Consider the following 24,294-nt stretch of genomic DNA (forward strand, 5'->3'; position numbering starts at 1 on the left):
AAAGCACATTTAATTTTGCTGGTTGTTCTCACTCATTATCGTAAACCATAAAAGGTAAAAGCAGAATAAAATAATTGAACTTATCTAAAAAAAAAAAATAACTGTGGGAGAGTGGGTGAATATATCTAAAAGTAATTCCTTTAAATCTGTATGTAGAGCATAAGAAAAAATCACATGCCTTCACTGGAAAATATCCATGTGAGGAAGTGTCGCTGTTTTGACGCTTCTCAAGTGTTTGCACAAAAGCAGTTGACGGCACTGCCAGTGTGCAAATATTATTTGTCCATCAGTGCTCCTTCACAGGTAGGGAGAGGTCTGTATCTGATGTGCCTCTAAATTGTGTTCATCCCCTACGGAAAAGGGGCATGCAGATTAACTCTCAGGTCAGAAGCAGCTAGACACAATTAAAATGCTTTCCTCCTGTATAGCCAAAAAGGAAAACAAACATGGAATGCTTACATTGCCTAAAGGTGTATTGACAGCAGGTTAATGAAGTGTTGTAGGTTTCTGAGTTTCTGTGAAGTATCTACCAGACTCTGTGCCATATCCGTATCTTGATTCAAGTTGTGAATCTTTACATATACCTTGACGTGTGCACTCAAATATTGTTGAATTTGAAATTAGAAAACAAAACAATGTTGAGTTGATTTCACCTGCGTGAAAGGGCTTCTATACTGAGGCTTTAATGAGTTTATAGAATAAAAGGTGTTTATAGAATCTGGGGGGGGTTTTAATACCAGTGCCATAGATAATCTATTTAGAATCAAATTTCACAGCTATCATCTGTGTGCATTGTGGGAGATAACGAACAAAATCTTTCCCAGTGTGCCAAGACTTAAAAAGTGGGTGTTTATTATAGATTGTTGTAATTTACCAAGAAATCTTTCTTATACAGGCTGTGAATCTTAGTCTACTTCCCAAACTCTGTAGAACAAAATATGAACAAGTATTTTTAGCATTTCATGCATTTTCATTTGTTTTTGTGAATAGGGGTTCTGAGAGATGCTTAATTTTTAAAAGAAATGGAGATTAATTTTCACCATCTTTAGGAAGTGTGAGCAGTATTCTTTAAGTATCATAGTTTTTCTTGACTATCTAAAGTGCTGTGTTGCATCATCTTCATGTTTTAAAATCTTTTCTTAAAGTATTGTAGTTTTTTTAAAAGCAATATCAGAATTTCGTCTTGTTTATCTTAAGAAAAGCCAGACCTGAATAACACTTTTTACAGCAATATATAGTAAATTTTCCTTTAACATCAAAATCAATGAACATACTTATAGCACACATTTGTATACTTTTACAGCCTTCTGCCTCTATCTGTAGCAAATAAATATAATTCTGTCTGCCTATATTCAAATTTACTACAGTTATCCTGTGTGCTAGAGTTCCTACACATCACCCACTACAACTTCCTGTTTCATGCTCGGGAAAAATCAGGCAGGGAGCTTTAGTGTAGCCCACACAACTCGGGATTAAGGTACAGTGGATCACTTCACATTTACGGTGAGCCAGAAGCATGGACTTGAACAGTTACCGTGGCTTAGACCGTTTGTAGTGACATGATCCTCTGCCTGAGCTTTAAGCAGACTGTATCACTCCAAGTCATACTGGAAACCACCTTTCTTCATCATTAAAAATGCCTGCAAATTAATTCTGAGGAAAAAAAAAAGTAGAAGGATTTACTGTTTCTTTGTTAATTAAGAACTGGGGGGTACGGTATAAGAAATTAAGATGATAAAGAACACATTCTGCTACATAAACTTCTGTCTGTATGAAAGCAGTCAATGTGCGTTTTCATTTCTGGGAAACAAAAAAAGATGGACTTCCTCAAGTCAATCGTATGTTTTACATCTGTTGCCCATGAATGACAAGTGGTGTGTTGCTTTTTTGTTTTCTTTTTACTGTAGTAGTTGTGGCTTTCTAGAGAGCAGTAACTATAGAGCGAAAAGGTAGTCATAGACTCGCTCATTTGGGCTGCTGGTAGCTATGTTAACATTAACTAACTGCCAGATGTCCCCTTGCAGAACGCATTAGCTTGCTTTTATTGGAAAATCTGCATACTTATTTTACATATTTTAATACATTCTCTAGAATTATTTACCCATATGTACTCATGTTGAAAATCTTTACTTGGTTATTGCCTTTAACTTCATCTCCTCTGCTTCACTAGGCTAGGCAGTGGAAAAAAAAAAAATTGCCTATTGAATGTTCATTTCTACTTGTTCTGAAGTTGTGTAATGGTTCCACTATTAATCCTTACCTTTTCTCTCCTCCTATTTTTGAAACTTTTGCTTTGACCTGTATGTAAAGATTTTAATGAGCACAGTCTCTCCTTCTTCCATGTAGTGCAGGTTGTAATTTAAGTGTCTTGCTAGTATTTTGTTAAGTAAAACTCTGTAGGTTTGAAAAGGAATGAAAACCAAAATGAATTATGAATAAAGTTTAGCTTTTGTGTTCTTGACTGTAAATCTTTGTCTTGCACCTCATTTTAAATAAATTACACAAAATAAGAAATTGGTAGTTGTAGTAATGTAGCTCCTGTACTTCAGTTGGCTGGCAGACTAAGGAAATAATCCTCGTGAATACTTCAGGGTCAAAACTCGTGGCAGAAAAAGTGCAGTTTTAGAGGAAGATCAAAGAAACATACCTCAATTAGGGTAACAGTATAGGAGGCGTGGTCTCTTTAATTAGCAAAGAAGTGAGTATTTTTATAGAAGTATAAGAACGGTTTCTGAATGCCAGTTCAGCAAACTAGTGTGCTTTATTGCAGTAGTGTGTGCAGAGTCAGGGCCATGCTCATTAGGGCTGTATCATACTTCCCCGAAACCAAATGCCGTGAAGGCAAAAACCTTGGTGGATTCTCTTCTGTTGGTAGCATCTTAGGGTGATGGGGTGAGCCCCAGGGGTAATGATTTTAGGCATGCAGGTTCTAGTGAGGGGGAAGAGGATTGTGAACAACAGAGTTTCCCCTGAAGCAGACTGGTCAGGTAATAATGCCAAGAAACTGTGGACAGTCAGCAGAGAGAAACTACTCTTATTTCTAGTCAAGAGAAAAGCAAACTGGCTCTACAGGGGAGAGGGGTCTTGCAAGTGAGATGGAGAAGCAGTGTGCATGAGGTGGACAAAAAGGTTCAAGTTAAAGTAACAAATATACATATGCATTTGCTATGTGCACCCTGTTTATATTTCTTACGCTAACTAAAGGGAGGGGAAGGAGGCTTTGTGAACTCTGAAAAGTCTGTGCCTCTCCTCTGTCTGTCCCTAAACAGTGGTGTAGATGTTGGATTAAGCTGTTGAAGAACCTGAACTGATAGCCCAGGTCCTGAGGACCTGCGTGACTGTGCCTTGGCACCTCTGTTAAAAGATTTTGATGTGTACTTTTCCAGTCAGGAGCAGGATCTTTTGCTTTGCAGTATCCAGTGCTACATACCTTCACTTGAGAACATGGATAGTGCTAGAAGATTCTCAAATCTGTTGCCACTAGCAGTTATCAGGACTGCTTTGTCTGTTACTTTGCTTCTGTGCTGAGTTTCAAGCATGCATGGGAGAGGATGTGCCTTTGCACCTGATGTTTTAGTTGGGACCCCATACAGTCTGGAACCATCTCGGTCCCATACCTGCCTTCTCTTTACTTCTTTACTGCACCCATGTTTTTTCAAGTTATCTTAACCCTACATCTGTGATGACGTAATTTTTCTACTCTGTCTCCAGTTGACAACAACTTTCGACTCCTACCTCCTGTAGTCTGAGTTCATTATCTTTCCCCCCCTCTCTTTCCCTGTAGTGCAGCACAAAGGAATTCCAGCCACTCCAGCCAGTAAGTCAGCTTTGTGGGAGGGCCCAACTTAAATGCCACTATGCATGGGGAATGAACAAGAACAACTAGAGACATGTGCATGCCTGCAGGGCTATGGTCTTATTGGCATCACAGAAACGTGGTGGGGTGGCTCTTATAACTGGAGTGTTGGAATGGAAGGATACAAGCTCTTTAGGAAGGACAGGCAAGGGAAACAAGGAGGGGGTGTCATCCTCTATGTCGGTGACCAGCTGGAGTGCATAGAACTCTGCCTGGGGATGGATGAGGAGCTGACAGAGAGATTATGGGTCAGGATTAAAGGGAGGGCAGGGACAGGTGACATTGCAGTGTACAGTGACATTACACTACAGGCCACCTGACCAGGAAGACCGAGCAGATGAGGCCCTCAATAGATAGGAGCAGCCTCACATTCACAAGCCCTGGTCCTCACGGGGGACTTCAACCACCCTGATACCTGTTGGAGGGACATCACAGCAGGGCATAAGCAATCCAGGAGGTTTTTGGAATGTGTTGGTCATAACCTCCTTCTCCAAATGACAGAGGAGCCAATGAAGAGAGGTGCTATGCTGGACCTTGTTCTCACCAATGAGGAGGGCCTGGTGGGGAATGTGAAGCTCAAGGGCAGCCTTTGCTGCAGTGACCATGAAGTGGTGGAGTTCAAGATCCTTAGGGTGGTGAGGAGGGTGCACAGTAAGCTCACTACCTTGGACTTCAGGAGAGGAGACTTTGACCTCTTCAGGGACCTGCTTGGGTAGAGTACCATGGGATAAAGCCCTGGAAGGAAGAGGGGCCCAGAAAAGCTGGTTAATATTCAAGGATAACCTCCTCCAAGCTCAGGAGCAATGCATCCCAACAAAGAGGAAGTCAGGCAAAAATGCTAGGAGGCCTGCATGAATGAACAAGGAGCTCCTGGACATGCTCAAAACCAGGTGGGTCAGGGCAATCCCAAGCACAAATAAAGCCTGAGCAGAGAATGAATTGAGAGCAGCCCTGAGGAGAAGGACTTCGGGGGGTTGGTTGGATGAGAAGCTCAACATGAGCTGGCAATGTGTGCTCGCAGCCCAGAAGGCCAACCATGTCCTGAGCTGCATCAGTGTGTGACCAGGAGGTCGAGAGAGATGATTCTGCCCCTCTACTCTGCTCTTGTGAGATCCCACCTGGAGTACTGCGTCCAGCTCTGGGGCCCCCAGCATAAGAAGGACTTGGACCTGTTGGAGCGAGTCCAGAGGAGGACCATGAAGATGATCAGAGGGCTGGAGCACCTCTCCTGTGAGGACAGGCTGGGAGAGCTGGGGTTGCTCAGTCTGAAGAAGAGGAGGCTTCAAGGAGACCTTATAGCAGCCTTCCAGTACCTGAAGGGGGCCTACAGGAAAGCTGGGGAGGGGCTCTTTATCAGGGAGTGTAGTGATAGGATGAGGGGTAACAGTTTTAAACTGAAAGAGGGTAAATCTTAATTAGATACTAGAAGAAATTATTTCCTGTGAGGGTGGTGAGACAGTGGAAGAGGCTGTGCAGGGAAGTTGTGGATGACCCATACCTGGAGATGTTCAAGGCCGGGTTGGATTGGGCTTTGAGTAACTTAGTGTCCCTGCCCATGGCAGGGGGGTTGGAACTAGATGATCTTTAAGGTCCCTTTCAACCCAAACCGTTCTATGATTGTATGAAATCTAGGTGGCCAAATCTGCCCATAACTCTCCCATCTCATTTACCTCAACCCTGTGTCTCTGTGTCCTTTTGTACACTCCACAAATGATTATTTCAGCTTGTGATCTTATTACAGAGTTCAAAGGTTTTGGGGGAGGAAGAGAAAAGATTTAGTAGAAGAGTGGCTGAAGCAAGCATTCCATGCAGGTGAAGCTGGGAGCTGCTGTGCCTTTGAAGGGCTCATGTAGGCCAGTAGCATATGTAACATAGTTGAGGAATCACTGGGTTGAAGCAAAATGTGGTGACCTTGTAATTTCAGTCAGCCCTGTTGGGTTAGTCTGTATTCTTGACTGAACTAGAATTTGAGAGTTTTAAACAGTATTTGATATGGTCAGTAATGTACAATGAAATCTTTCCTTTTTGTGAGACTGCATGAAACCCCTTTTCATTCCAAGGTAAGGACCATAAAGTGCAACCTTAGAGCAAGCCTCCGGCCTCAGGAATACTGATAGGATCTTAGTCAGGAATGTGTTCTAGGAATTACTTCTGCTGCCTCATTGTTTAGATTGCCATCTCATTTACCAAAACATTTATTCTCTGACAGTCATTGCTTTCTCTTTCCGTTCGGATAGAGAAAATCTCAACAAGGTTTTTTTTGGAGCAGAGGCTTGTCTAAGTCTTCTGTCGAAACAGGGAGACCTCTTCTTTCAAATAATAATAATATAAAAATATGTATGTATGTATGGTTCACAGTCTGAGAGTCAGATCTTGCATCTGTGCCCAACTGATATTAGACCTCTAATTTTGAGTGTATAAATATAAATTTGACCATAACATTAATCCTGTTACTTATGTACTACCTATGGACTCTTGGTAATGTTTTGTACTTAAAAATTAGCCTTTCTGTTGCTAATCATATCAGTGCCACAAACCTCAGTGCCAGCTAAGCTGGGTCTGCTTCTGATGTCTGCATTATTTAAGCCATTAGATGTAAAGTGCCAGGGCAATGGGTAACTTCTGCCCGGAATCATCATTGGTTTTTCACTCAGTGGTGAGAATTGAAATAGTACAAGGACATGCCCTGAATTATTAAGAAATTACGATGCTTTCTCTAAACCTGAGATGGTAACTGATTTTTATTATTTTTTTTTCTTTCTTGCTCCTAAGGAAGTGTAATTATCATATGCCAGTAAGGATGAATCACCTTGTATTCTCCCAAGTACAGAGCTGTGATTGTTATTCCAGTGGAAAGTGCAGCACTGGGAGATGCTAAGGGATGGAGAATGTAAACAAGAGTCTCTTGGATGGCTTACTTCTCCAATGGCCTACTCTCCTTTGCAATAGGAGCTTTGTGGTTGTCTTGTGCATAGTCATTGAAGTGCAGATATAAGGAGAAGGGCAGGTGCATTCCTGTGGTGAACATGCTGCCACTCGCCAGGATGGGTTTTGGTGGCAGAACTTCCTAGTGAAATTTGAAGGAACGGCCCTAAACAGAATAAGGGATGCTAGAAGAATAGGGTGGCACAAAAAATGCTAGAGACTGCATCCTTCCCAGTGCCTGTGGACAAGGAGCATCTCAGAGTCTTCTCTAACAATACCATCACACCACAAACTTCAAGTGGAAGAATTCGAGGTCTCTCTTGACTGGCATGACTCTCTTGACTGTCCCAAAACCTTTTAGTAGTTTTGGGACATTGGTTGAAAAGACCAAGAAGTTCCAAAACATCAAGAAATTCTTGATTTTTTTAAAAGAAAAAAACAAAAACACCCCACAAACCAAAACCCCCTAAAACAAAACACAACTTTAGAGCTTAGAATATCCAGATACCAAATTCTTTTAAACTATGACCGTCTTAAATGGCACAATTATTGGTTACATGTTGAATCATCTTACCTATGTTATATGGTAGCTGGATGAATAATGTGATACTGCTTTCAGGAAGTAGTTTTCAAGGTGGTGATAGAACTGAGAGCACTTTGGAGTGGAAAATATGGAAAGAAAGCATGAATAAATAAAAATGAAAGACTGTACTTTGCTCTTATGCCACTTCAATAATTAAGCTGTCTCTGTATTGATTATTAGTAGAACTGTGGAATAGGTTGTGCGCTATATATATTTGCATCTATTCTGTCTGCTGTTGTATACAAATAGAAGAGCTCATTGGTACACTTAGTTTTTTATGATTTTAATCAAAACTGCTTTGTTGAAATTAAATGTTAGCAAATACCAAGGAAGACCGTGTAGTTGCCTGACACCTGACTAAGTTTTACAGACAAGTAAGAGGCATTGCAAGTTTGTAGTTATAAAGTAATGCTTTTTCAGGCTTTACAAGTAATTTTTTAGATTGTTGAGGCCTATGGTTTTTAGGGGGACTTACGTACAGGAACTACTCCACAAAACTATTTGCTTAAGTGTTGAGTGTTGTTCAACTTAAAATTGTTTCCTTTGGAAAGGAAAACTGGAAATAGTGTTTCTTTTATTGTTGCTGCAAAAGATGACAATTTTGGTACTTATTTAATGCAACGTGTCAAGCTAAAATAATGAGACGTGTCTAGATTGAGTTAAAGTAGACTTTAAATATCTTCAGAAAGCAATTAAAAGCAAAAGAATATGCTGCCATCAATGCTATCTCACATTCACATTTAAAGCAGGATTTTCTATGGTAACAATATGGATCTTGAGTTATTTCATTGGTTTCTAGTGAGAGCTGAATTTAAAAAAGAAAAGTCCTCAAATCAACAAAGGATTAATTGTAAATAATAATAATAAAAAAGAAATAACACTTGTGGAATCTCAGTTACACAAGAAATCAGAAAAAGTATAACCATATCCTTATTACTTCAATGTATTGCAATGTTAAGTTATTTTGAGACTTGTAAGATGTGTCTCTCTGTATGCTCTTGGCGCTCTGGACATTTGTTAAGGACTAGTTTAAAAAAATGAATTTTCGTCCTTGTTCTCGCAGGAGCTGGCAAGCTGTGGCTGGAATAAAAAAGAGAAATACAGTTCTGCACCAAATGCTGTTGCTTTCACCAGAAGATTCAATCACGTGAGTTATTTTTTTTTCCAGTGTCATTACACGTAGACGTTTTAAAAGTCTGGGGAATTAAGTGTTCTGGCACATCACTTTTATTCCTACTCACAGCCGATTACTTGAAAACTTAAAGTATCTACTGTAAGGAGTTCCTCGTCTTCAGGATATACAGAAAGACCAAAACAGTACTGAAGAAATAGCTGTGTTTTTGTTTTAAATAGCAGTTATTGATGAAACAGGAAAATATTAAGTGATACTTCTGTATTTTTTTTTTTCCCCCCTCTATAAATGCTGGCTGTCCTTTACATAAAGACCGAATCATCATTACAGGTTAAAGGCTTATTGCCATACAGGATTTCTGGAGTAGTAATTAGATGTCATTTCTTTCTGTGTTAGTTGGGTGTCTCTTGCTTCTCATAGATGTTCTTGACCCTATAAATAGGAGCTTTTTGTTGGTATGGTTACCTTTCTAAGGTGTTTCTGGGCAAACTTTTAAAATTCCAAACACTGTACAAAACTTGTTCTTTAACTCTGTTTGGCATAATTTTTCAGGTGGTGTATTTGTGATTTATGGCTCTCTTACTTAAAAATTTTTCTGTGTAATATCAACTTTTAAAATAAGATCAGAATTTTACCTTTCTCCACAATTAAAACTGTAGGACTCCAGCTATGTACTTAGCTAACCAAGCCTCAAAACTGTAATGCTTTTTTTACATAATGCCATATTTTGTATTTCAGATGAAGTAATTCTGTGACACTCATCTCTCCTCTTGTAACTGTTTAATTATGTCTCTAACTTACAACCTCTATTCCAAACCTATCTTCTGTGCCCAGCCTCAGATCTACAGGCATCTTTGTTAATCATCTAAACCTCGGACCAAACCTCTAACCTTTTCAGGTGTTTTTTTTTTTTCTATTAATTGTTGTGTACTTTCTCACTTCCCGTTATTGCTCACATCCAGGATATGACTAAATCCTCTTACTTCTCATCGACAACACTTAACAATATTTCTTAACCTTCTAATGACTGAAATGCTTGCCTAGATATGGGTTTGGGGCACTTGCTTCATTCCCCTCTTGACTGAAGAGAAAATGTTACACCGCAGACTCCTTGTGACCGTACCATCTATTGAAATCTGGGGATTTTGGGGTTGGGATTTTGGTTTTTGTTGGTGTTTTTGATTTGGGTTTTTTTGGTTCGTGTGTTTGTGTGTTGGTTCTGGGTGGGTGGGTTTTTTTTCTTTTGCATTTAGTAGAAATTTTCCTGATATAGCTTTTGAAGCTGCTCCTTTATTAACTACATATGCAGCCTGAGGCTACTTTTACACTAATACTTTTTATGCTAATCTTACTGATCTACCAGTGATCTCAACATTTGCTCTCTTGTTTAATCATGTAAGTTATCTCTTCAAAGAAACGTTTTGTTTTGCTGAATATTCTGAAATGTTTTTGTCGTAAGGGCCATGTTAGGCAGTGTACCTTATCAAAGATCTTGTTTCTCACCAGTTACTGTATAATGTACTAAAGAACTGCAGGAATTGACCAAACAGAAAGTCTTCAGACATATTAAAGAACTGGTAAAATATGCTTAGTAGCAAGAAGGACGGGAAACCTTATCATGGGAATAATCAAATCAACTGTCTGCAAACGGACAGTTTGTCATTACAGAACTACTGTTTAAAAATATTTAGAGTGTAAAATACATTAAGGACAGAGGGAAGGTTTGTCTTGTACAGCTCACTTTAAAAGTAGCTGTTAAAGATCTTAAATGTTGCTAAAATGCTAACTATTGTTAAATAGTGTTTAGAAAACTTCTAAATACAGGATTTTTAGATTAATGTATAGGAATTCCATCATGCCAGCAAAATCACATTAGTTTATTATTGTAATCCTATCTTAAGTCTCCCCTTCTTATTTATCCTAATGACTTTTTGGTTTTGTGATCATTTTAATTTTTAACTTTTTTAGAGAATGTTTCTGTATTTTACTCCGTGGAACACTTGTCAAATCTGTTCATTGGATTATTAATTGATGAGTGATATTTTTGTGTGTGTTCAGTCCTAGTTTTTGTAAAAATCCACACAAAACTGGCTATATGCACACAATGGGCAATAAGGAGAATAAGATGCTAGAAATACTTGCCTTTTAGTAATATGTTTCTTCATAATAGTTGATAGTCCTCTTTCCCTGGAAAGAATTGCTATCTGCTAAAGGGAGCCTTGCATATTTTCATTACCCCGGAGCGGATGTTAGATAGTTGTTGATAGTCACTGGCTATTTTATCTGTCTTAATTTCCTCTTTCTACAATGCTTCATTTGTGTCAAAGAACTCTTGATTCAAAGATAGGGCAATCTGAAAGAAACTATAAAACTAGGTGACTCTTAGAGGTCTGTAGTGTCTTTGAGCTTGTTCAGTATGTTCAATGGACTAAAAGACCTACATTGCTGTTTTAGGTTTTTTCAGTATGGTAAAGGATGAACCTTGAATAAAACGCGGCGCTCTGACTGGCTTTGAGCAGTTGTCTACAGAATTTCTTGTACTGTTTCTCTTCCCCCTCCCTTCCCTTTGGCTTTGCATCTGAAGGCCTTGCTAGAAATGATACAGTCAGAAAGACTTATTTGTAAACTCTCCTTTTGTGTAGCTTATTTTTGGGGAAAGCCAGAAGACCGATAAACATAAAACCAGAATATAATAGCTTTAAGATTGATGCCATGACAGCCAGTCTATGGTTCTCTTTGAATGTCGTTGTATATTCCATATAGTGGTGCATACACAAATATAGCTGCGGATTTTCTTGTCATAAGGTTTAGGTTTGTAATTAAGCCTCACTCCAGTCGCGTGCTTTCTCTGCAGCTATAAAAGTTGGATGTTCCCCTCTGTCAGTTGACAGGTTCCTTCACTGAGAATATCTTTGATAATGACTTCTTAAGAGCCTTCCTAGTATCTTGAAAAGTACAATTTCTGTTGTCTTTAAGCCCTAGCGAAGACCTTTCTATCTGACAGAGCCTGTCCCTGGCTTTCATTTCCCTACTGGGTTTCAGATGTGTTGGCTGCTGCAGATTTCCCTTTCGTAAATGCCTGTTATTGCTGGTTTTAATATCTAAAAGAAATACATTGCCCGCAATCTGAATTGTCCTTGGGACACCCCTAAAACAAGAACAGTGGCGAAATCTGGGGCATGTCTTTGCTGTGTCAGTGAGTTTTGTGGAGTCACCAGTGTAAACAAGACAGGCCGGTTTGAGGCTCTATTCCACCAATTATCTCTGAAGAAATGAAAAAAGCTCTTTTTTTAACAGGCAGGCAGCAAGTACTTGGAGCCATTGCAATTCACCATTAAATCTTAGGCTGTCTCTTGGACTGTATTTAAAACCAAAAGACTTGAAGGTGTTTCAAGGTCTTCTTTCCTGTTTCTTTTTTTCTTTTTCCTCATTTGTTTCTGCTCTCTAAGATGTCATTTGAAAAACATTGATACAGGAGTTGTAATAGCCTGTAGAAGAAACTCTGCCTTGAAGAGTCAAATAATAGGTAATAAAGAGGAAACAAGTCCAGCTATTTAACGACTGCTCAGATGCTGGAAAACTGCTGCATGTGGCTGAGGGACATACCATTTGTAAGAAACTCTTCTAAGAAGTTTGCATCAGCCTTTATTCTGGCAAAAAGGAAAGTCATCAGTCTTACCTTCGAAGTATAGAGGGACTGGAGAGGGGAGGGAAACGGGGCAAGTGTTGTTTCAGTTGCAGGTTCCTCAACTTTTGACTTACTGAGACAGTACTGCGGGTTATTTCTGATGTGGTGTGGGCCCACAGCTCCAAATGCGTCATTGTGGAGGACTCTTTAATTCCAATAGTAATGGCATATTTAGATTCACCATCCTTTCAGGACCAGTGAAACCCAAGAATTCCTATGGGATAGGCAGTGGCAGCTAGGACTAAGAAGGCATGGTGGAGTAAGCAATTTTCATCTTCCTTTTCTAATTTGCCTTTGTGCTCAGTTCTACCCCAGGTGCTCAGCAGAGGGTTCCTGTTGGGCACCTGCCCCACTTACCTGGGGGTTTCTAATGCTTAGACCTAAAATAAGTAATCAGGAAAATCATTGCGACTTTTGGCTTTAACGGGCATGAATACATTTCATCAAATTTTTGTTAATCTTTGAAATTTCACTGGGTTTAAATTATGCATTACACGTCTGTCTTTCCTTTTTCCGCCAACTTGCCAAAAGAAAACCATGACCAGCTCTCACTTTGTAAGTAAAGAGAATATTAAATCACTAACAGCTGCTTCACAGCAAATTGATCTGCTGATAGCATTTTGGAAACAGCAATGATTATGTGCAGTTGATTGCAGTCCACTGAGAACAAAGTAGTGTATTTCCAGCATTAGTTATGTGATAATTATATGTGATGCCTGTAAAAACAGATCGAGTTCAGGGAAGAGAAATCAATTGAATCATTCCATGCCAGGGTTTGTTTATTCTTGAAGAATACATTGCTACAGGGTACTCTATAGATCTACACATCTGCTATTAAGTATTGTTTTTAAGTATGTAATTTCTTTACGTTTTTAAAACTCTGATCTCTGCCTTTTTCAGCTTTCTTCTGAAATTTAGTTGTATACTTGCATACTACTGTTGTAACTGGTAAATCTGTCAGAGTGCAAAACTGTCAATTTTGCTTCCTTATTAAACCGTTGTTCTCTACCTTTTGAAAATAAGTGTCTATCATAAATTTCAAACAGACAAGAGGATTGTATTTTTTTTTAAGATGGTTGTTAGGAATTCACATGAAAACATTTCTTAGTTCAAGTAAAGGTAACTTGCTCTGCTGGTTACTAGATTATCATTATTAAAAACCTCTTTCTTGAGGTTTTTATTTAAATGGGAGTGGAACTGTTCTGCCACAGAGCTTAAAGTATTAGAGAAACTTGTCAACTTGATTGAATACATTGGAACAATTTGAAAGCAAAAGATCCCACTTGAAAAAGGCAAGTTTTGTTTTACTACCTCTGTGAAACTGGTGTTATGTGTGTGTTGTTTTTTAACCAAATGCAAACGTTATGTAGGAGAAGGAGTTTGTCTTGAATATTGTAGTGTTGCTGAGTTGCAGTGAAGTGTGATAGTGAAATTTTGCTAGGGTTGTCAGAAACTGAAAAATGGGATGGGGAAGAGGTTATTGTGCTTCCTTTGGAAACAAAACAAAAAAGAAGGGGTTCTGCTTTCACTGCAATGATGCCAGGTCAGTACTGTCTCTTTAACATTACATGCTTTTTATGTAGCATATCAGAATGTTTTTAACAGATATTTGGAAGAATGATCCAGAAACTCTTATTAAAGAGAGAGCTTCAAATTTACCTATCTAATAATTAGCACAGAAAGCACAATTAATTTTGTAACCAACAACTATGGACTTAAAAGCACCAATATAACAAAATTACTATTTCAGATTAAGAAATTAAGCTGTGATTTAAGAAAAGATATGTTCAAAAGTTAGGCATGGTTTTCTAGGTTGACCTTAATAGGGAAGAATATAAATACGCAAATATATGTCAAGGGTTAAATGGTGTCTTGAACTGGTGTCAAAGGCATTGATGCCCAAAGGCTATGATTCATCTAACTGGTTGGTATTGGTGGGACAGTGTGAGAAATAATAGCATTTAAACACAGTGAGAGAGGACTTGAAGCAAAAGAACCACAAAATATGTATGGAACAAATATATATGATCTACGTGAAGAACAAACCTGGATAAAATAAAGTGGCCTATTGAAACAAAAAGGTTTATTTAAATTGTTTATTGTTCAGTATTTGGAATATGTTAGATTATGGTGCTGTCTAAAGATACCAGTGAGTAGACAAGACCAGCCGAAACCCAATACCAATGCCAGTAAAAACACATCAAAAAGGAGTGGAGGTGGTTGGAGTGGAAAAGAAAGGTTAAGTGTATTTAATTCTTTATCTCCTGCTTACTCTGTCACTGAAGGGACTGGATGGCTCTAAGCTTCGAAGAAGCTTTTGCATTTTGTTCTGGTTTCTTTTTCCTGCAAGAGCTTGGAAGTGTTGAGACTGGGCTGGCTGGGACTGGGATGGAAACCAGGCTTCCTTGAGTAAACAGGAGCGCTTGTGCGGCACAGTGCTTATGTCACTGTGATACTAATGAGCTTCCATAGAAGTCAGGGCCAACCTAGTAAATTGGTTGTTTTTTCATCCTTATGAAAATGATTGAGCATCGCTCTGGATTTTGAGCAAGTGTTTCATAGTCTGGCCTACCGCAAGCGGTTTCCTATTACATCAACCCTCTGTTAACTTGAGACTGATGAGATATGGGATTTTAAGGCATAGCAATATGGTCTTGTCTCTACCTGATTCTTTATGATATGAAAACCTATGTTAAAAGTTTAAATTCCCTTGATCTTGAAAGGGAAAGAATCTCCTTAGAAACTCATTCGTCAGTCAAGGGAAAAGTTGGTTTTCTCAAGCTGCGTAACTACAGCAGAACGTTGAAACTGAGGTTTAACTTTTTTTGACAATATTTTGAAGTACTGTCAAAAATTTTAGTATTTATGTATTCAGTACTTATGTATTTTATAATAATGCTGTTTGCACAGAATCATTTTTTATATTTGTCAGGGTAACACAGTTTGTCTGGAGATACTTTGTTTAAAAAACAAAAAAGAAAAGAAAGGAAAAAGAAAACTGAGCTCCGTGGCTAATTCTTTCCTGGCTAATATAGCCTTACACAAACAGACCAAGGGAAAGCAGTTGTTATGCAAGATGTTTGTGGGTTTTTTGGTGGTTTTTTTTTTGTAATTCTTCCACTTTCCAGTTCCAAAGAACTGTTGTGTTTTGACATCCCAGTTCTCATCAGATCATTGTAACTTCACTGAAAACGTAATAATTTTGGAGGTGAGGCTCTTCCCCTGCTATTCTGCATAAAGAGCTGTCATACTGTACAACGTGAAACTGGATAAACAGAATATTTCATTTTTTAATTGAAAACTTGGGCAGGAAGGTGAATATATATGCAATGTTAGTTTGCAAGAGGTAGTTTACCATCACTTAAAAATTAAAGCATACTGAATATAACAGCGATTTTTATACGACAGTGAAATTAGTCCTATAAAACTTAACAGCTGAGTATGGTAGCGTGCTGTGTATTAGCAGGTAATTGGCATAGCCAGCAATAAGAGTACAAACTATAAACTCTAGGTTATAGCAAAGGCTTCCTACCTTATGTTCCAATTTTGTTCTGGTGATGTTGGTCTGATTATTTTTATTCAGAGGTGTTGGGAATTTGGAAATGTCAGTGAACTGTTGAAGCTGTTCAGCTCACTGGAGAGTTGGCTAGTGCAGCTTTGAAGCTGTGGAAAAGCAAAATCAAAGGCTATAACTCAATTTTAGTTTTTGTATTCCTTCATTTTGTAGACTCTTAACAATTTCTACATTATCTTATTTGCTTGGGAGAATATCGTTTGAAGTTTGAGAGTGTTGTCATTTGCTTTGTGTCTGTGAGATCTCATCTTCAAACTTAGCCTGAAAACAAGTCAGTCTGCATAGACTGTACATAACTGCTGCTGCTGAGTGTTTTTTTTGAGATGTACTGGCAGCAGAATGGTTTTGCTCACTAGAAAAGCAGATCCCAATGTCTTTGTACGCAACTCACTGATGTGACAGATTTTACAAAGACAGGTTCTAGCCGCCCACACACTTACTGAGAAAAGCAGGCACCATAACATGCATTTTCCAACAAAACAGCGAGTGCTTGGCTACCAGTTATGAAAGATAAAAGATTCAATTCTAAATATGTTAGATTCACTAATTTGATTTAAGCAACTGCTTGACCATGTAATGGTAGAAGGCATCTTGGATAAGAACAAGCAGAAAAACAGAGCAAAACGCTTTGAAGAAGGTTTTTTGTTAGTATCTGGGATATATTGGTTGGGATTTTACAGTATAAGCATTTGCATCTTCTAGTATGTATTCAACTTTATAGCTGGAAGTTGAATGCTTGTGAGACTTCTAATGTTTTACTTCTGAAATAAAAATATTAAAAGTGTAATGTTGAAACTCTATATTTTAAAAAAGCAAATTTTCTTCTTTCTAGGTAAGCTTCTGGGTTGTTAGAGAGATTCTACATGCACAAACCTTAAAAATAAGAGCTGAGGTTTTGAGCCACTATATTAAAACTGCAAAGGTAAGAATTTGGACTGGTGGGTGTGTGTGGGATTCACCGTGATGAAAGTTCTTAATTTAAGTCGGTCAGTTCAAAAATACACATGGGTAAATATTTGTCTGATACCTGATTTAGCTGTGGTTGTATTTGTTTACTTGAATAGCTGTTTAACTTCTGCATGTAACAAAGTTGTCAGAAATAGTGACAGACCAAAGTTCTGAAATGGAAGTCTTTGTTTACAAAAAAAAAAATAAAATAGCTTAACTAAGGTAATGCAAAGATGCCTTATTTCAAATATTGTTTATCAGATAATATAATTTACTGGATGTGTTTTCTAAAAACCAAAATGCTGTGCGTAGAATCAGTTCAAACAGCATCGGTGGGAACAGGAGTAGTTTGTTTTTAATATTGGAAGGAAAGGATCTGTTATCTCTTGTTTCGGTTGTGGCATGAATAATATCAACCTAATATTGTTACAAAAATATACCTGGACTCGGAAAACATTTTAGAGCTCTCATCCTGTGATATCTTCCTGAAAACCTTTAGGACTGACATTCATAAGAAAAGGGTCAGCAAATCTTGACTTACATATAGATGAACTGGAGTCCTGGCCCTTCAAACAGAATGAAACTTCTTCATTGTAGTCTGAAGAGAGGGGTGTGTTTCACATTTTTGCTGTCAGATTGTGGCTGCCTGTTAGGACAGCTAACTTCTGTGACCACCTCAGGTGACCTGCAAAAAAAAAGATGTAAAAATTTTTGTGAATTACCTTGGTATTCATTTTGCAAATGCATTCTTTGTCTTGGTATGCACATTTTTTTAAAGTAGTAATATTTTACTTCTATGGGATTTGACTAGCAATTAGTTGAACTTTACTTACCTATCAGTTGTAAAAATCACAGTTACAAAACCCAAGAAACTATATATCAGTTTTTATATCTTTTCATTTCATTACTGTATCTATTATCTTGGCTTTGCTTGCATATAGCCATGAAGTTACTGCAGTTAGTGCCATTTGAAGGATTTTATATTTACACCAAAGCTATTACCAAAGCAGCTTGGTTCCAGAGGTCACACTAATTAACTTTTCTTCAGGGAAGCTGTAAATCTACTCTACAGTGAATTCTTTGTGCTGTCAACTATCTATCAATTGTATAGCTAGCAGTTCTTTAATGGTATCTCATACTATGTTGCTTTATGCATCAACTAATTGGATTTATTGTTGCATTCCCCTGAAGTTCCCAGACTATCCCAATTGGTTATAAGACTTCTATTTCAATCCTGGCAGCAGCTACGGAAGTCCTTTTTTCATTTTTAATCAGCTACACTGTCCTTTGGTGTAGTGAACTTCATTACCTTCGGGGACAGGGGGGAGAAGGGTTATAGCGTAAGCGGAGGGACAAACACCAGCAGTACTATTTGGAAGAACAGCAGGACTATGGTATATGACAAATGTCCACCCCCCAAAATATTGATTGCCCTTTACACATGGTTACTAAAGAATCCTCCCAAAAGAGGATTAGGGTTGGGAAACACTTCTTCAGTAGAGGCAGACAGACTCTTGTTCATCAGTAGATATTGGAATCATAGCATTCTGGGCACCCAGACTGAAATTGCTACTAGGATGACCTGACCGTAAGCATTAAATGTGGCATTTTGAGTAATACCAATGAGGACTTCATTCTGTAAAAGGCTGTTAAGTTTTCTGCCAGTGTGTTAAGTGGAGAGAGAATCATTTGCCCTGCTCCAAAACAATTAGCCAGAAAACTATGCTTGCAGTATTGCTTCCTCTGATATTCAGCATTTATTCTGAATCAAGTTAGTCTAGCTTTTTTGTCCTGTTATCTTATGAAAGGTCTCCCAATAAAGAAAACTTGGGTAACCTGAGTTTCAAGGAGGAAAAAAGGCTTTCACCATTTCTTGAATAGCAAGGGTTCCTCATATTATTGTATTGTTTCTAGCTGGAATCTTCCAAATGGGTTAAACAGGATTTGCAATGCAGTGATTTGAGTATCCATTTCTCTTTATCAAAGTCTTCTTGTTAGGCATAAAACCTCAGTTTGTGTGTGCTCCACCAAAAGTCCCTGAATGTAGTTCAGATCTCTCAGTGCTCATAGCTATCGGGATAATCAATATTGCAGAAGAGCTGATGGAACAGCATTTTCTTCTGGACCATTTTTAAGCTTTTGTTACGGTAGTACCAGTAGTGAATTGGCCAAGGCAGATTGATGGTTTTGGAGACAGAGGGAAAGAAAAAAAAAAAAAAAAAAAAGGAGAGGAGGGAGATTCGAAATATGTAAGAAAATGTGCTTAAGCACAGTGTTTTGTAGAGAGGTTTAAAGAAATTTTTTTTCCACTGATCTTTTCTGTGTTCAATTTTGATTTCGGTGTTCCTTTCCACTAGTTAGTTTTAGTTGTCATATCCCCAAAATGGTCTTTCAGTGAGAGAAGTACTCCAGGTATGTGGTTTTTGAAATTTACCTGCTTGATTTCATCCTGCAACAATATTTTTGGGGTGCTTTGATGCAGCCTTGGTGGCTACATAAACCTGCGGTGCCAAATGCATTTACAGTATTAAGTACTGCTGTGATTACATCATTCACAACTGGGTTGTCCTTTTTGGCATGTGAAGTTTTAAAATTCTGTTGAATGCTATGAAAGCAATTTTTCGGGTTTGAATGTCAGAAGACTTACGGCACTTCTGATATATGTCCCAAGATATAAGCCTATATAGATTTTTTTTAAGAGTTCTCTATGGACTATGAAACAGCCAGTATAACCTAATTCAATAATGAATAGATGTAGTAATGAAAATTAGGACGTGCCATAAAAGTGGCATCAGGTGTACAGCAGTTCACTGTAACTAACTCTTCATTCTAGAACATGCAAGATTTCTTTAATTTTTAGATTATTTATTCTGTATTCATTATTGACAGTGCTTGGAATGTTGTTTATAGTATGTATTTTTTTCCTCAGAAACTGTATGAGCTGAATAATCTGCATGCTCTTATGGCAGTTGTGTCAGGCCTACAGAGCGCTCCAATCTTCAGGCTGACTAAAACGTGGGCGGTAAGTGAGCAGCAGTAGAACGGGGGGTTTAATTTATTCTTAGGAAATTACAACATTCTGTAGCTTGTTTTCAAGGATGCAGTAATTATTACAGATACTTTTAATCTTCTTGTACTGTGTATTTAATGCTTCCAGTGGCTCTTAAGTCTATGGTTTCTTGTTGAATTTTTTTTTTTCCATTCTGGCATAGAAATATTTTCCTTTGAAAACTAGTTCCCTGCAGATTCTTCTAAACGCGGAGGCTTCTAATTTGGCTGGGAGCTACTTTGTATTTAGTTGCTGGAAAATTATGAATGCCAAAGGGGGGTTGTACTTCAATCATTCAGGGCTTTATACTGTTGGAATTTTTTTTTTTGCGCCATGGAGAGCAGACGTCCAGAAACTCTTGATTCAGTTTCTGTAAAGAGATTTGTAGTTTCTCTGATAACTAAATCTAGCAATTTTCCTCAGAGTCTTCAGAATTATTTTCATAGTTATAACTGCATTACACAGTATATTCGTAGGTCTGCTTTTGTACAGTTGTGAAGGAATGGTGTTCTTTGGAAACATTTTTTTGACATTTATTTTTTGACTGGAATTGACATTGTTTTTTGTGTAGTTGTATCCTTGGTCAAAAGAACATTAGGAATGACTTGCTCATTGATACCTCGGAGCTAAGAAAACACTGTGCTTGATTCAGCCATCCGTTGTGTAGTTATCCAGCTGTATAAACAGATGAACTGTGACACTTTCAAGTGCAATAGAAATAATCAGGTGACTGAAATACTCCTGTGCGAGGAACCCATATAAATTGTTAAAGAGCTAAAAGCTCTCACTGAAGATGTGTCAACACATCCTCGCGTGTTACAAAAAGTGTTTCTGTGTCTAATAGCTGAATGATAATGTTGTTCAGTTGATAAATGTTACCAAAATTGAATACAATTCACTCCTGTCAAGGTACTCATCTAGAATTCTGGGGACACTTTGCAAATGCACAATTAGATAAGATATTGTTTCAAAATACCAAAAATCTCTCTAAGGAAATCTTAAGGAATTTAACACTTCAAAATGATCTTGAGGAGAATTCAGGTTTTCTGGTTTTGTCGTGTCAATGAATTGATGCCTCCACAGTTTCACATAGTTGCGATGCCAAATTGTTTTTTTCTTTTTTTTTTGTTGTGCATGACTCAAAACAAATGTCAACTATAACCATATATTAATATAACCATATTAGTTACTAGCATAATTATGCCATTCAGAACTGGGAGTCCCCAGTTTGTTTTCCTGCTTGGTCAACCAGAGGTCCTGGTTTGTACTTATGAAGATTATTTGTGTGCTGTTGGCGTATGTATCAGTTTTTAAAGTTTGCCCCTCTTCTAGCCTCTGAAATGCCAGGTAAATTCTCACACATTTCTGCAGGTGTTTAATTCCTCATAGAATCCCAAGTGAGTCTATGCTATCATCTTGTAGAAGCCTTTGCAAATTCACGCTGCCAGATGGCTCCTAGCAGTGTGCACTGCAAGCTGATTTAGATGTCTTTCTTCTTGGAAGTTCAGTTTATCAATTCTCAAAGGAATTCTAAGCCTTTGGCTTTCTGTGTATTAAAACCAACAAAAGACACGTGAAAAGGCCCACCAAGCCATTATTTGAGTCACCAAGTCATTTGAGTATGTTAAACAGTAACCTGCCAAAACCTTCATTAAGGAAGGATTTCTTCATTTCTGAGATTATTTGATTGTGGGTTGCTATGAACTAAGTCAGGAAAATAGCCACAAGTATATTCACTCCCTAAAATAAAAAAGTCACCTTATATGGATGGAATCTAGAGTTGAAAGGGGCCATTGAATATTTGCTTGGTAATCTAATGTTCCTAAAAAAAGATGAAATTCATGTCTTCTGACGGTATGTCTGAATATGTCTGAAATTTCTCTCACCCATTGCTTGCACACCCTGTGAACTCTGGAGAATAATAAATGCTTCTGATGTGCAATTTGCCTTGTTCAAAACTTTAAAAGAAATATGAACCTTTTTAAGAAACTACTTAGAATAGAGTAGAATGCTCTACTTGTCTCCATTTAATGTAAAGGAATTCTGGATGACCAGCTAGGACTTGGGCAATGTAAGCAAATACTCATTAGACATCTGAAGTTGGGTGAGTGAATCCTGCCCCACTCTGCCAGCGCCCTGACACCTCAGCTCTCCTTTCTTGTATTTCAAAAAGGTTGTCTTCAGGGGCGGCACACTGTAATTAGAAAGCAAAGAGCAGTCTGGAAGGCTCCGAATCCTTCTCTGCTACTGTAAACTATCATCCTTAGCTTTTGTTGTCTCCGCATATATACATCTCTTTACTGTTCTTTGCATCCTTTGAGCCTAAGAGGCAGAGGGGGGAAAAAAGTGATCTAGAAAAATCAGCAGCTCCAAAACTGAAGAAATAACAGCTGGGTCCTTACTTGCCCTTACAGAAACACTTAATATTGTCAGCTTCTCTGTACTTTTCTACATGAATGCAGGAAGTGGAGACATGATGAGACAAAGGAAAGTCATACAGGACCAACTTCATTCGAGATTATTTGAAAAGCCTGAAATGATATATCAGTCTTGAAGAAGAGAGTGCAAATCAGCATGTTTTGAGGGAAACGCAATTAATTTCAAGTAAATTCATTAGGCTGTTACTATGCCTGCTAGTCTTGTCTTAACTTCCAGTCTGCAAAAGTATAAAAAGCCTTCCAGACACCAAACGGAGGCAAAATATTTTAGAATATTATTAAAGGCAAGCTAATCTAGGCTGATGAAACTGGAACCATCTTTAAGAAGATAAACTTCAAAATGTTTGTCACCTTCTGGTGGCTGGAAGGAAGTAATGCCTGTCTAATGTTTCTTTGTCCTGGAATTGGCAGATATCTGCAGTTTGAATGAACATGAAATAGATGCTTTTCATCTGAATATTGGAACCAAAGCTAAAGATGAAAATTAATTGCTGGAATGTCAGAGATCAGTATGTCTTGGGAAGCAGTTAACTTTTAAAAAGTGACTTTCTTCTGAAAGCCAGTGTTTAGTTTGGTGATGCGTTAGCTATCCAAATGAAGACTAGGATATAGGAAATGTAAGTAAAAAGAGCAGCTATTTCAATACTGAATTTACAGCTTTACAGAAGGGACACTTCTATCATGTTCACATAGGTTTATCTTCACTGAAAGAGAAAAGGGAATATGCATAAAAATTTAGCAATCTGACCCTTGTAATTTTTGCACTACTAAGTATCTTATAGGGGAAAAATTGTAATTGGAACTAGAACACTGAGTCTTCTGACAAAATGTTAAGTGGGAACATCTTTTACTGTTCTTTAAGTTCTGGCTTTGAATTGAAATGAAGCCTTTAATGTGGCTTTGCAGCAGTAGTTCAGCTAGATGTTTTCAAAATAACTTAGTTTTCCAATCTTACAAAGAGATCCCAGGTGCTATTAATTCTGTCCAAGGGAGGGACTTTTTTGGGGGGGGTGTGGGGGGGAGTAAATGCTGTAATTTTGAAGCACTTGTATTTAAAGAAACAAACCAGTAACAACAGTTGGGGGGTGGGAGTGGAAATCTGTGATTATAAGGGTAAAAGAGAAATCATAACGATCAAACTTAAGCTCATCTGGTTTTGCCTTTTTTTGGTTTTCCTCCTAGTTATTGAGTCGAAAGGATAAAGCCACCTTTGAAAAGCTGGAGTATGTTATGAGTAAAGAAGACAATTACAAAAGACTTCGAGATTATATCAGCAGCTTGAAGATGACTCCTTGTATTCCCTATTTAGGTAAGTTGAAGTATTTCTAGTGGGAAACGCTAATGACAAACGTGCTTCTCCAGTGATTACACAAATTAACATCATCTTTTAAGCATTATGAAACTATTTCAATACTTCAGTAAAGAATCTATAACCATTAGTTGATTCTGGATACTCTGTAACTGGCAAAAAGTAACATCACTAGCTTCAGAAATAAAATATCTATTAAACATCACAAACACTTCAGGTTTTACACAGAGTTTCAGTTTTCTGGGAAATTATTTTCCCATATGTTGTGTGGATATCCTGGAGAAATACTTTAACTGTTATGCCTGCTAGCACTCTTAGAGCTAAATATTTGACTGTTACAGTAATGATGGCTTTTAATTTATGAGAAGCTATAAATCACAGTCTCTGAGATAATTAAGTGTAGATCTTAGGGTTTGGAGAATGGTAAAATCTGGAGATACTGATGCATTTATTTATACTAACGTGACACGAGAAACTGGGTTCTTAAAACTGACTTAGCTTTATGGAATAATTATAAGTAAATTATATTCCTGTGTATCTGAAAACTAGACAAATGTGTTTAATATGTATTGGCTTTGGTGCCAGGCTAATCTAGTATTACTTAATGTGTCTCAGTTTAGTTTGTTTAAAGTGCTCAGTGTGCTTTTTTTATGTAGCTTTTCTTTGATATCATAAGATGTCAGTAGTCACGCAAATAAAGGAAATGTTTACCCAGATTTTCCATTTCTGGGAATAATAGTCAATATATTTGCTGATACAAGTTGCTCTTACACCTAAAGTCAAGATGTCCTC

At 37.8% G+C, this 24,294-nt stretch overlaps 1 protein-coding gene across 10 annotated transcripts in view; it reads left to right on the forward strand.

Moving 5' to 3' along the window:
* RALGPS2 (Ral GEF with PH domain and SH3 binding motif 2) overlaps positions 1–24,294 on the forward strand; it is a 152,272-nt gene that overhangs the window by 63,556 nt on the left and 64,422 nt on the right. For 8 of the 10 annotated variants that reach the window (XM_054211238.1, XM_054211236.1, XM_054211235.1 and 5 more), the window contains 4 exons: positions 8,428–8,511; positions 16,591–16,680; positions 19,636–19,728; positions 23,376–23,502. In XM_054211238.1, coding sequence (XP_054067213.1) covers positions 8,428–8,511; positions 16,591–16,680; positions 19,636–19,728; positions 23,376–23,502 — 394 coding nt within the window. The remainder of the gene's footprint in view (positions 1–8,427; positions 8,512–16,590; positions 16,681–19,635; positions 19,729–23,375; positions 23,503–24,294) is intronic. The other 2 variants (XM_054211237.1, XM_054211245.1) reach the window with 1 other exon arrangement.

This window comes from Rissa tridactyla, chromosome 8, assembly GCF_028500815.1.
Source record: "Rissa tridactyla isolate bRisTri1 chromosome 8, bRisTri1.patW.cur.20221130, whole genome shotgun sequence".
Taxonomy (NCBI): domain Eukaryota; kingdom Metazoa; phylum Chordata; class Aves; order Charadriiformes; family Laridae; genus Rissa; species Rissa tridactyla.